This window comes from Clinocottus analis, unplaced genomic scaffold, assembly GCF_023055335.1.
Source record: "Clinocottus analis isolate CAN_PGR_092001 unplaced genomic scaffold, fCliAna1.0.p SCAF_28, whole genome shotgun sequence".
NCBI classification, from domain to species: Eukaryota; Metazoa; Chordata; class Actinopteri; order Perciformes; family Cottidae; genus Clinocottus; species Clinocottus analis.
The window spans coordinates 2,284,687-2,297,186 of NW_027176020.1; the positions used below are offsets into that span (position 1 = coordinate 2,284,687).

Here is a 12,500-nt window from a genome sequence, read left to right on the forward strand (position 1 = left end):
ACCGTCGCCTGGTACATGGCGTCCTCCTGTCCCGTGATCTGCAACACAAGCAAACAGGCAGTGGTCACATGTTCACGTATACAGACACGTGCACAAAATACAGCAAATCAATTATTTTTTTATCCCGACAAAAATCTGGCAAAACAAAAGAAAAGAGAAAGTAATCTGTCAATGGACATTCACACATCGAGGGAACAGCCTGCGCGAGCAGCTAGGAGCTAGCAGCAGCGCTAGCTGGCCTCAGCGGGGAGCTAGCAGCAGCAGCAGCAGCAGCAGTGGGGAGCTAGAAGCAGCGCTAGCTAGCTACAGTGGGGAGCTAGCGGAGACAACCACCAAAGGTAGCAGCTCGACGTCAGACCCGGGCTGCTGGCACGCGGGAAGCTAGCAGCAGCGCTAGCTGGCTACAGCGGGGACAACCACCGAAGGTAGGAGTGGCTTTTCACACCACTTTTATGGTACCTGTGCTTTTCTAGGTTTTGATAAAATAAAAATCCGTCCGTCTTGACAACATCCATTATTTGTTAGCGCTACGTGCAATGCAGTGTTTGCAATGTTCGTGTTTCTTCTCCTCCTCTTAAAAAGGAAATACTTGTCTTTTTAGCCGCTAAATACCAGCTGCTCTCTAAACACTGACTGCCTTTAGTTTGGGGCGTGTGCAGGTGGTATTTAGCTAAAAATGTCAACAAAAAAAACAACACAATGAGAGCGAAAGTGAACAAGTGAAAAGATAAAGAAACGAGTCGGCTGATCGTTGTCTTTCATAACTCCAGTGAGGTTTTGGTCTTTGAGCACGAGCAGAACTGGATCAGTTGAACATCCTGTTCCTGAGTGATCGCCGTATCAGGATGAACAACAGCCACCAACAACGAAACTATGTTGACACAGATTCCTTTCGTCGGCACATGATCAGCTACGCTGCTTCTGCGGCGGAGGAATGAATCCCGACAGGTTTGCACGGCAATAAACATCCACCCCTCCTCCTCCTCCACCGTCAAAATTACGTCACTCACTTGGAATTTCTTCTTCATCTCGTTCTCCTTCTTCTCCCTCTCCTTCTGCTCCTTCTTCTCCCGCTCCTGTTTCTCCTTCAGCTCCTTCTTCTCCTTCTCCAGACGCTGCTTCTCTTTCTTTTTCAGCTCTTTCTCATCCGGCCCTTCGGCTTTCTTGTCGTTCCTGCGTAGGGGAGAATAAGCGAAGGAAGAGGTGAGATTGAGGGGAGGATGAGGAGAGAATGAAGGTAAAATTAAGAGAGGACGAGAAAAGAATTAGGAGAGGATGAGAGGAGACAATCGTCTTGTTTAAAAGCATCTCTTTGCATGTTTAAAAACGGCAGAGGAGATTAGGGAGGAGACAAAGAGAAAACTCCCTCCTGCTGACGGCGTCTGGGGGATAACGGGATGAAAAGAAAACTGTGTCGTAAAAAAAAAACAAGATAAAAAAACAAAAAAACAAGGCCTTACTTGCCGAACCGGCCCGTCTTGACTTTCTCTTCGTTCTGCAAACACAGAGAAAGGATTCGCTTTACTCTCCATCGACAGAAAATCTCCGACAGATGTGCAAGAAAAAAAAACACGCTTTTAATCTGAAAAGCGACTCACAAAGATCTTCACTGTTTCCTGTTGGGGCTCGGCGTACGGATCTATGGGAAACGCAGCGATGTTAATATAAAAAAAACACAATAAAAAGTTACATCCTCGAGACAAAATCACACAAGACGACATTACAGCTGCTGTCGGTGCTTCTTCCATTCAGAAATCATGGCTGAATGCTAATAATTTACTTCAATGTCACACTTCATGCGGTCTTATTGACGAGATGTGGCTATTGTGATGCTATCTGGTGGTGTGGATGTGTGTGGCCTCCTCACTCTTTAGCGTCCCTTTGCGTTTCTTGCCGCCGTCGCCCTTCCCTTTCTTCTTGGTGGCCGCCGTGGGCACAACCTCGTACGCGTCTTCGTTGCTCTCGTAGATGCCGTTGTCGACGACGCCTTCGAGCCTGCGTGAGGTTTAGGGGGAAAGGAAAGGAGTTAAACACCCCACAGGGTTCCTCAGATGTTGAACAGAAGCACTTTGGAGAGGAGGGGGTCTTTGTGCATCTTACCCCGTAGGACCCAGAGAGATCGGGAAGTAGGGCTCTGGTTCTCGGTCGGAGGGCACCTCCGCACCTGGGGGAGTCGTGTCGTTACTGTACAGCTCGGACATGCTCTGTTCGTTGGACGTATCGTTGCCCCGCTCCGACTCGAACTCCGGGAGGTCCTCTGAGAGCTTGAGAGGAGCGATGATCCCTGTGGACGAAGAACAACGACATTAAGAGGGGGGGCGTCCGGTACACTTGTTTGATTCTCGCAAAGGGAACAACTTGTAACCTCACCGTCGTCCACAACGGGAGGAGTTGGAGGGATGAAGTGACCCATTTGGACCGAGAGAGGTCTGCTCGGCTTCTCCGGAGTCGGACCCAGAGACTCGGGGTCCGGCAGGACCCTCTTAGGAGGTGGAGGAGCGACCACCATTAGCTCCGGGATGGCGCCGGACCGCTCCTCAGCGATGCCCTCCAACCCTGCAGAGGCTTGCCCTGCAGACAATGACTCAGCATCAACACGCAGGTTTTCTTAAATGCATTTTTCAGATGTTGTGTCGCAGTAAAAACGTTGAAACACCTGCAGGGAGTTTGCAAACACAGAGAGGCAGAGAGCCAAGTCAAGGGGAACAAGTTAATCTGCGAGGACAGGAAACCTGTCCAACACTACTTGTTTTGATTTAACTCTGCAGAGCAGAGATAATGCAATCAGAAGTAAGAGTTAGGAGGCAGTCCTTCCTTTAAAAAAACACTCCTGTGACTTCTCTCTTCCTTTAATTGCCGGAATTTCTTTTAAGCAAAAGTACTTTAGCATAAAATTTAACTGCACCCACTTGTCTTTCTTACAATGCAGAATGCGTGGTTGTTTTCACCCTGAGCGGTCCTGAATCGCTCTGTGTTGCACAATACGCGCTTTAAGGAAAGACTCATCTCCAATCCTTTCCTGCGATAAGTGACAACGGACGTGATTAAATGGTAGAAGCAGCAGGAGGCGGTTTCAAAGCGAGACAGGATTAATGCTCTCTGTGTAACACAGCGGCAGATTCACTGCTCGTCAGCCTCACAGACATTAACCTGCTTTCTGTCACCGCTCCTCCTCTCTGTCATCGCTGACATACCTGCAGCTCTGCCCTGCTGCGCTGTTGTTTCTGGCACGACAAGAAAGAATGTCAGGCCTGTTCTCGGTATGTGTGTTTGTGTGTGTGTGTGTGTGTGTGTGTGTGTGTGTTTCTTTAAAACTGCTTCTCCAAAGCAACACTCTTTACTACTGGCTGCACTGCACCATGGATTAGATCACAGGACTATTGGACATTGGCTCAGGGGCCCAATATGTCAGGGGCCTGGGCCCCAATTAGCCCTAATTGGAACGAGATGTGTGTTACTATGTTTTTGCAGGTGAAGACCAGCGCAAAAATGTCACTCAAAGACACACGAACCAGCCAGGAAAAGACTCTCAGAATGAACAGAAAAGGAAACATGAAACCACAACAAAGAGACTCACATGGACGACAGAAAAAAGATCAAAAGAACCACAAAGAGCCAAAGAAATTATCACAAAGGGACAAAACAACTCTGAAGAGAAGCTGCAATGATTAAAAACAGACAAAAGCAACGACAAAGAGTTGCAAAATGACGACAAAGAGAAAATAATGATTACAAAGAATGAGAAAAAACACTACATTGCTAAAAAAAAGACCGCAAAGACACTCACAATAACTATGAGAAGAGAAAAAATGACCACGAGAGGCTAAACAGTGACACAAACAGTGGTTTTACTCCTGTCTACCGGATATGGTGGGACCATTTGCATGTCAGTACCCAGGGACCAGTTGTCTCCAAATGGGCCCATGCACAGTATGCACCTGATGACCTGGAGATGAGGTCTGTTGTGTGCTTCATCTTTCAGGTATAACAGTCAAAGAAAATGTCCACAAGAAAACAGGAAGCAGAGAGGAAGAAGGACTCTGCAACGATTGGTCCGGACTTACTGTGGTCGAAGCCATTGACTGGTTTTGATGGGCGGGCGGCGTCCCCTGAGTAATCAATGGGTGGGAGATCTATGAGAGATGGGGTGGGACTCGGGGTGAACTCCCCGGGAGGTGGGGTGACGGAGTAGGATGAGGAGGGGTTGGTCTGCGGGCTGAAACCAGAGGAATGCATTAAACAGTTTATTTTTTCTTCCAACAACAGTGGACTGTATTTCCAACATGGATACCAGTGTGTACCTGCTCTTCCTGCGGGCCTTCTCCAGAGCATTGAAGATCCTCTGGTCGAGAGCAGTCCTTTTCCCCTGGTTCAAGATCTCCACCCTGGAGAGGGCCGCCATGGCCGAGGTGGGCCGCTCCGCTTTGGGAGACGGCGTTTTGGAATCGGGGTCTGCAGCTGCCGGAGGAGGCGCCTCCACCTCGGCTATGTTCACCTCCTCGGCGCTGGCCTCCTCCTCCTCCTCGACCGCCAGCTCGGGAGGCGTGGGAGAGGGAGTGGAGGCCACCGGAGGGGTCGCAGAGACGAATCGACTGGGCGGAGGGGTCGGGGCAGCGGCGGGCGGGTCGGGGATGGCTTCGTTCCGGCTGGCCGGCCTGGAAACGGGCAGGGAGGGAGTTTCTATCTCGAGAGTCTCAATCTCTGGGGTCGGTGCTTCAGGAGCCGGGGCGTCCGGAACGAATGTGGGAAGTACGGTGAATTCGGGAAAGGCGGGGATCACTTCCTCGGCAGCAGTATAGTCTGGGAATGTGGGTATGTTTGGAAGGAGGACACTTGGCTCGGCGGGTTCTGCGTCACCGAAGTCCGAAGGTGCCGGGATCAGAGGTGCCGGGCTCAAAGGTGCCGGGATCAGAGGTGCCGGGATCAGAGGTGCTGGAATCAGAGGTGCTGGGACCAAAGGTGCCGGGATCAGAGGTGCCGGGATCAGCGGTGCCGGGATCAGAGGTGCTGGGACCAAAGGTGCCGGGATCAGAGGTGCCGGGATCATAGCCGGTTCGGGGCCGTTCAAGCTCGGGGAGTCCAGGATAGACTCTGTCGATAGGACCTCCGCGGAATTTCTCTTCGGCGACTTCTTGAAGCCCAGGAAGCCCTTCCTCTTCGACAGCGTGGCTTGAGGCGCAGGCGCTCCCGGCACCAGCTCCGCGGCGCCCTCTGGGAACAACGGGAGCTTCTTCTCTTTCCCGCTTTTCTGCTTCTGTTCCGCCGAGTCCCCGTCCGGCTTCTCTTTGCCGTCCTTCGTCTTGTCCTTGCCCTTTTTGGGCTTCCCCTCGCTCTTGTCTTTCCCCTTGGCGTTGATCTGGATCAGGGGCTTCTTGCCCTCCTTCTTGTCCTCCTTGAAGACCACCCTGGGGGCGGTGGCCGACCCCCTGTCCAGGCTCTGGCTGATGGAGCTGAGCAGGGAGGGGCGCGCTCCCGCGGGGAGGAAGGAAGTGGGGCTCTGGGAAGGAGGAGGAGGAGGGAGCGTCTTCGGTTTCTCTGGCGGAGCGGGTCTGATCTTGGTCGGCCTCTGGAGGGGATCCTCCTTCTGGAACTTGGCCCTCAGGGCCTTAAAGTCCAGCGTGTCCACCTGGTGAAAGGACAACACAACACGCAGTGTCACCGTCAAGAAAATGAACAAATGATCGGACAAAACAGCTGCTGGAAAAGACTTAAATCGTGGACGTTGTTTGGTTTTTGCACCGTTTGCACACGAATAGGTGTTTCTGCCTCGAGACAGAGTCGACGGACCTGATTTGAAGTGAATCAGAAAAGTTTCAACACACCTTTAACTGTCGCATTAAATGTAGGACAATCAGCTTATTCTCTATCGGGACACTATAACTCAACTTATTTAAGACAGGAAGCAGCTTCAACACGAAATAAAAACAAACGCCACAGTCGAACGCGGCGTCGTTATCACGTAATTACTCACTTTGTGGGAGGAATTGAATGATAATTACCAAAAAAAGGGCACCAACCTGCTCATCCATTGCGTGCTCCATTATCCACTGTCGTCACAGAAATCTGTCTCAGTTGCTTCTCATCGTGTCGTCCGGTTTAAAAGATCACTTTCTCAACCGTGTGCCGCTCGAGACTACCTGAGCGTCTCACGGCGCACAGGTGATTGCCGCAGGAATGAGGTCGAGTGGGAATAGCTGCCTCTTTAAAAAAAACAAAAAAACAGTCTCGTCAAACGGGTCGAGCCTCGAACGCAACAATCAGCCTCTCAACGGAGCTTTTTTTTTTTCCTTTACTTGTTTAATCCCTCGGGAATGTGGCTCGACCAGTATGCTGAAAAAGCTTCGTATAGCCACAGAATCTATTGAAACTCCACTGTGATCAATGCTTCAAAGAAATTATCTGTGTGTGTGTGTGTGTGAGAGAGAGAGAGAGAGTGGGAAGGTAATACATCATTAGATGTAAGGCGTGTTTGTCTAAATAAGGACAAACATGGAGAAGGAAGAGAGGAAAACACACAACATTCCAGGTTGGTGACAAAGAATACGAAAGTATTTAAGAAGGCATTTGTAATATGACATGAATACACCGCGGCACCACTTAGAGGATGTTTACAGACCGCAAGCACACATGAGGCCTCCTGATTATTAAATATTATATATATAATCTATTATAATTAAAGAAAGACACCTTTTTTCCACTTACCCTTGGTTGTTTTCACTCTTGCAAATTGTTCCCTGTTTATTTTACCTTTATTTTACAAGTAAAGTCCTTTTGACTTATTTTTTGAAGAGTGTCACGTAAAAAACACACACACAAAAACTGACATGAAAGCAAAACAACAGAAAGTTGTCAAAACAATGTCAGGAATTTCACATAAGAGAGAAGTAACTTAAAATAAACTGAAAAAAATGTAATATAACAGGACATTAAAAATGGTGAAATAGTCCTTAATATTAAAAAAAATCACATTGAGCTGAAAATGGAAGAACTTTCCATGGTCAAGGTTTTAAGTTTTAAGACTTTAATCTAACATTTCTGGCAGCAACATCATAAATGTGGATGTGAATTTAATCTCAATTGTATTGACCCTTCCCCCATAAAAAAACTGCAATTTGTCTTTTCCAAAAATACTGTGCCGAAATATTTCCGGGGGAAAAAACTGCCGACAGTGATGTTTGTGGAGTTACTGGGACAATGTCTCTGGGAAAGAAACACTACTGTCAAATGTAATAATTCAAAGCTGTGAAACGTACGCACAGCTCCACAAAATATGTTCGGTGGCATAAAAATAAAACATAAAAGTTGCGTGACGAGCGTCTCAAAACCTCGACTGGTAGCGAATTCACTGAATGTCCCAGACATGAACGCATCACGGAGAGCTCCTCTCCTTCCTCTTCGACCTTTTGTTTGTTTATTGCACAGGAATATATTGTGTACACTCAACACAAATGCCTTATGTTGCATCAAACTCTTGAATAAAATGTGTTACTTTGCAGATGATGTCACTGTGTTTGTGAAGAGTGTTACGCTGCTGTGGCCACATACTCACGCGTTGTTTTATATTAAAACATTTTAAAAACACGACAGAAGCTGAGGGCTTTTATTTTGACAAGCTGCTAGAACGTTGCTTCCCGTAGCGCGCAACCTCGGGAGCAACGGTTGCCAGAAGAAGACGACGAGGCAACGATGATCACAACGGCGTGCGACGCATCTCGCGAAAAAGATTAAATCCTGATTTTAGGAAGCAGGAAGTATCGCGACGCGTCCGCAACAAACACAACAAACACAAAGGTTTCTTGGGGGAGGAGTCTATAGATCTACAACTTAATGTTAAAAGTTTAACAATTGCATTCATATAATAATTAGCATTTAAAACGCTTGAATTCAGAACATATGCGTCGTCCGATCGGCCTTCAGACAGAATCCATCAAACGTGTGAAGAAAGAACGTCACGCTAAAATAAATAAATAAAATGTGGCAATAATAATCTTCAGCGAAGCCAACAAAAAATAAAAGTAATTTACAAGACAAAACTTTTCGAAAAGTGTCTCCAAAGCTCATTCAAATCCACAATAAAAGTGAAAATAATCATTTATTTTGACAAATGATTCAGTGAGTTAGCGGTTAGCGACGACCAAAAGTAAAGTAAACTCTTCTTCTTAACGTGCAAAGAAATGTTTATTTTTGTGTGAACTGACCCTTTAGATTCATCTGTAGGTCCAGTTTCTCTCTGCATAATATGGACTCAACAAAGCGCGTTAAAGTTATTCTAATGGGAAGAGGAAGAGGAGGAAGAGGAGGAGGAAGAGGAGGAGGACTGAGTCGTTGCTTTGTGGACCAATAAAGCTCGTGACAGTTTGCATTAGAAGCTGCCGCTGTGGCACAATGTGACGGCCCATTACACCACGTTAAATTACTGCAAGGCACCCTGGGGCGCTTGTGTGTGTGTGTGTGTGTGAGGGGGGAGTCACCTCTGCCAAACACACACACACACACACACACACACACACACACACACTCTCACACACGGATTGCACCATTAACGGACGCGTCAGTCATTTGGGATGTGTTTATTTGTAACAGTAATACATGGTGGAATACGTAAAATCAAGAGAGAACCAAAGAATCATCTAGAAACCCGACTGCAGAACGTCGTCGTCATAAAGATAAAAATAATGTGTCAATTTACATTAAGAAACTGTTAGCTGAGGTAAAGTTAAAACAGGTCTAGAAATGTTACGCACTCAAACAGCGACCTTCCCCCAAACACCCCAAACACCCCCACCCTTATTTTAATGTATTAATTCAACGCCTTTGCTCGCCATCTAGTCGTCAGATTTGTAAGTTAATCAAAAGAAAAAAGATTTTTAAAAAAAGGAAATAAAAGGAAACGATGAGGGGACTCTGGCCATAAAATAGGGAGCGCCGGCATCAGTGACGTCACAGCAGAGGTCGTAGCAGAGGTCGCTGTAGTTTGGCACCTGACAGACAAGTGGGCGGGGCTTCAAACGCTTCCTGTGGAAGGGGGCGGGGCTTGTGTGAGGCTTTTCCGGTGATGTAAGAATGTTTTTTTTGGGGGCGGGGCTTGAAAATAGAGGTACAAATGTGTGCAGCTGGATTGAGGATCAGCGGGTGGAGGCCGAGACGACAACATCCGTGCACGGAGATCAAAATCAGAAAAGGGGGCGGGGCAACAAAATGAAGGGAAAGAAGAATAAAAACAAGACGTGTTGGTATTGCTCGGTTAACGTCGGGAGTTTTGCATAACGGAAGACTTCCTATTTTATGGCGCAGAGGTCCGGCGGACAGGATGGTTGGTTTGTCGTCATAATTATTTACAAAATGATGTAACCCAACGATCAGATGTCTTTAAAGCCTTGTTGACTCTATTTCTCCCATAGAGCTGAGACCCAGCGGCTTGATTGGCTTATAAAATAAAAATTCAATTTTTTTCAATTTCTCCTTTTTTTTTGTGTGTTTTTTTTGTCCTTTTATTTTTCATCCGTATTGTACAAAAGCTATAGAGAATGAACAGTTTCGATCACGGAAATCTGTCTTTTTTTTTTTTTTTTAATGGACTCGTGACGACCTCGCGGCGTCCGGCTCCGCCCCTCAATGTCCTTTACGGCCTCGGCGTGAGTCTGTGAGTCCGTCCGTCCGCGACAGGAGACGTTTTGGCAAATCAGAGAGAGAGAGAGTGACAGATGACTGTGTGTGTGTGTGTGTGTGAGTGTGTGTGAGTAGCTCCCAGAGAGTCTGTTTCTGCATAGTGATCCAGCAGAGACTCACAACAACGCCCGAGGCCGACCCACAAAAAAACAAAACAACAACAATCAGAAGCAGCGGATCCCAGTCCCCGGGGCCTCCTGATCGGCTCGTTAAAAGAGTCCAGCTCCTCCTGCGGGGCCCTTCATCGCTACAGGTTCTGGTCCGTGTGTGTCTGTGTGTGTGTGTGTGTGTGTGTGTGTGTGTGTGTGTCAGTCTGAGGCACTGCTCGACTCAGTTCCTCCTTGGCGGCACAGACGCGGGGAGGCAGAGGGATGGACGAGGGCGAAGAGGAAAAGATGGAAGGAGCGGGTTATGTCTGTAAGGCTGGGTGTGAAGGAGGAAGAGGAGGAGGAGGAAGAGGAGGAAGAAACAGCGCAGTGGAGGGAGAACGGGATCCGCCTCGGTGATTGATATCCCTCCTGTCTGGAGGAGGAGGTGGAAGAGAGGAGGCTCCTCCTGGGAGGCTGTTAGCCGGATGAAGAGGAGGATGAGGAGGAGAGGAAGGGCTTGGCCAGGCAGGGCGTTGTGCAACACAAACACACACACACACGCACACGCACACACACACACAGGTGAGGGTTCGCCTCCAGGTCTCTCGGTGCTGGTCTGGTCTTCCTGTGCGTCTCTTTATTTCTTCCCCTTGTTGATCTGAGCGTAGAGCGGGTCCTTCCCCTTCTGAGAGAGAGAGAGAGAGAGAGAGAGAGAGAGAGAGAGAGAGAGAGAGAGAGAGAGAGAGAGAGAGAGAGAGAAACAACGTGTCAGCTTTTTCTCACGTTGGGTTTGTTTGTTTTTCTTCCGTTGAGTAAAAGGGAGTTCCCGAGTTTCTGCCTCTGATTCACCGGCTCAACCGTCTGCAGGGTTTCACTCTGCAAGCCCCGACAAGTCCCACCCAAGACCTGCAGGAAGCTGCTGCACCGCCCGCGGCCACCAGGTGGCAGTAGTGCACCGCTGGAGAGACTCTCTGCTCCAAACCCTTTTTCTTCTGTGTGTGTGTGTGTGTGTGTGTGTGTGTTTTCATGCATTATGCTCTCCCAGCAGGACCAGTATGAATCAGGTGGGAAACACCAGTTGTGAGTCACCACGCCTGCATGTTTTTTTGTGTTGTTTTGTTAGCGTGACGGCTGCAGTCGCTCACAGCGGCGGCTCCGTTATTATCGTACACATAATTACAGCCGGGCACTCAATCTGCCGCAGACAGCTTGATTGGAGGCTACCGGCCTTTTAGGAAGAAGGAGAAGGAGAGAAAAAACACGCTGGGAAAAAAGACTTTCTCTGACTGCCAGTGAACGCCACGCGAGGACACGAGGCGGCGCCCGGAGGAGAGTTTACAAAAAATAAAGATGTTTTTTTTTTTGGCGGTTTGAGCTAAAAGTTTCTGCCGCCGACGTCGACGTGAGAACTTTAAAGATCGTCCTGAGTCACGACTCAACTTCCTGGAGGTCGAGAGGAACAGGTGTAGATCATCAGGAGATGTTTTTCTTTCTCAGTTTTCTTAAAAATCATTGAGATAAATGTTTGACGGACACGATGAGATTAAACCCTTTTAGACAAAATGTCCCTTCATGGTTGTTTTTCCGCCATTTTTTTTGACATTTTATCGACCAAACAGTTAACGGATGAACTGAGGAAATACACGTCACATTTATCAATAGTGAAATAGTAATGGCTGTCGAGGTTGATGTCAACATGTGTGTGTGTCTTGGGCAGAAAGTTACATTTCATTTATTATGTACGGCTTAAAAAAAGGGCTTGAAGTGAGGTTGAAGTTGGGAGGAGCTCCAGAGCTGAAACAGTCAGCAGAAAGTAGCTGCCAGCAGCCCGGGGAGAGGCGACGAAGAGGCCAGCAGTGACAGCCAGCACACACACACACACACACACACACACACACACACACACACACGGCGGTGTCATCCTGCATCATCTAACCAGCGCCGCTTCAGCTCCGTGAAGCCGAGGCGGGCGGGACGGAGGGATGAGCACCCGGCCTGAAGGCCGAAATATCTGGGCTGGCTGGTGCACAAGAGGACATTTATGTGTGTGTGTGTGTGTGTGTGTGTGTGCGTGTGTAGTCGTCGGCTCAGTGAACCGTGGAACAGACCATTTCACGGCTGAGACTCGGGAGCGTTCGCTGGACACGATGAGATCACCCCGGAAGAAAAAAGAGAAGAAGAAAACTCCCTAAAAAAAAACAACGAAACACTGACACTCCCTCTCTCGCCCTCGAGCCTGAACACATGTCCATCTGAGCCACACAGCAGGGGGAGGGGGAGGGAGGGAGGAAGGAAGGGAGGGAGGGAGAGAGGAACAGGGAGGGAGGAAGGAGGGGACAACGAGACAGGCGGCGTTTTTATTTTTGGCTGCGACGCGAGCGCAGGTGGCGACAGTATCGATCACAGGTGTGTTTGTCTGGGGAATAACTGGCCCTTTTTTTGCACAGGTGTGTGTGTGTGTGTGTGTGTGTGTGTGTGTGTGTGTCTGATTGTGCCTGTGTGTTTGGGGAGTTGTCTGAAGTCGATGTGATTGAGCAAGTAAACACCATCTGGGAGCAGCGTCATTGGACCGGGACCAAAGCAGTCCACCTACTACAGGGGAGGGGGGACGGAACACACACACACACACACACACACACACACACACACACACACACACAGAAATCTCCAATCCATCCTCCCACTTAAGGCCCACATCCACTTGCTGCCTTCAGACCGTCTGAGTGTGGGGAAAGAGGCCAA

The 12,500-nt window shown here is 48.5% G+C and overlaps 2 protein-coding genes across 8 annotated transcripts in view; both read right to left on the bottom strand.

Moving 5' to 3' along the window:
• LOC137795379 (FYN-binding protein 1) overlaps window positions 1–6,029 on the bottom strand; it is a 10,708-nt gene extending 4,679 nt beyond the window's left edge. The window contains exons 1-10 of the mRNA XM_068592793.1: window positions 6,018–6,029; window positions 4,302–5,626; window positions 4,065–4,216; window positions 2,371–2,571; window positions 2,101–2,284; window positions 1,868–1,995; window positions 1,599–1,639; window positions 1,461–1,495; window positions 1,011–1,173; window positions 1–38 (exon numbers count right to left, since the gene is read on the bottom strand). The exon at window positions 1–38 is cut by the window's left edge and continues 122 nt beyond it. Of these exons, the coding sequence (XP_068448894.1) occupies window positions 1–38; window positions 1,011–1,173; window positions 1,461–1,495; window positions 1,599–1,639; window positions 1,868–1,995; window positions 2,101–2,284; window positions 2,371–2,571; window positions 4,065–4,216; window positions 4,302–5,626; window positions 6,018–6,029 (2,279 nt within the window). The remainder of the gene's footprint in view (window positions 39–1,010; window positions 1,174–1,460; window positions 1,496–1,598; window positions 1,640–1,867; window positions 1,996–2,100; window positions 2,285–2,370; window positions 2,572–4,064; window positions 4,217–4,301; window positions 5,627–6,017) is intronic.
• A 2,525-nt stretch (window positions 6,030–8,554) lies between these two features.
• The window catches only part of dab1a (DAB adaptor protein 1a), a 73,095-nt gene continuing 69,149 nt past the window's right edge, over window positions 8,555–12,500 (bottom strand). For all 7 annotated transcript variants that reach the window (XM_068592990.1, XM_068592993.1, XM_068592995.1 and 4 more), the window contains one exon: window positions 8,555–10,443. Coding sequence is in view for 1 of the 7 variants with exons in the window: in XM_068592991.1 (XP_068449092.1) it covers window positions 10,396–10,443 (48 nt within the window). In the remaining 6 variants the exon portion in view is untranslated. The remainder of the gene's footprint in view (window positions 10,444–12,500) is intronic.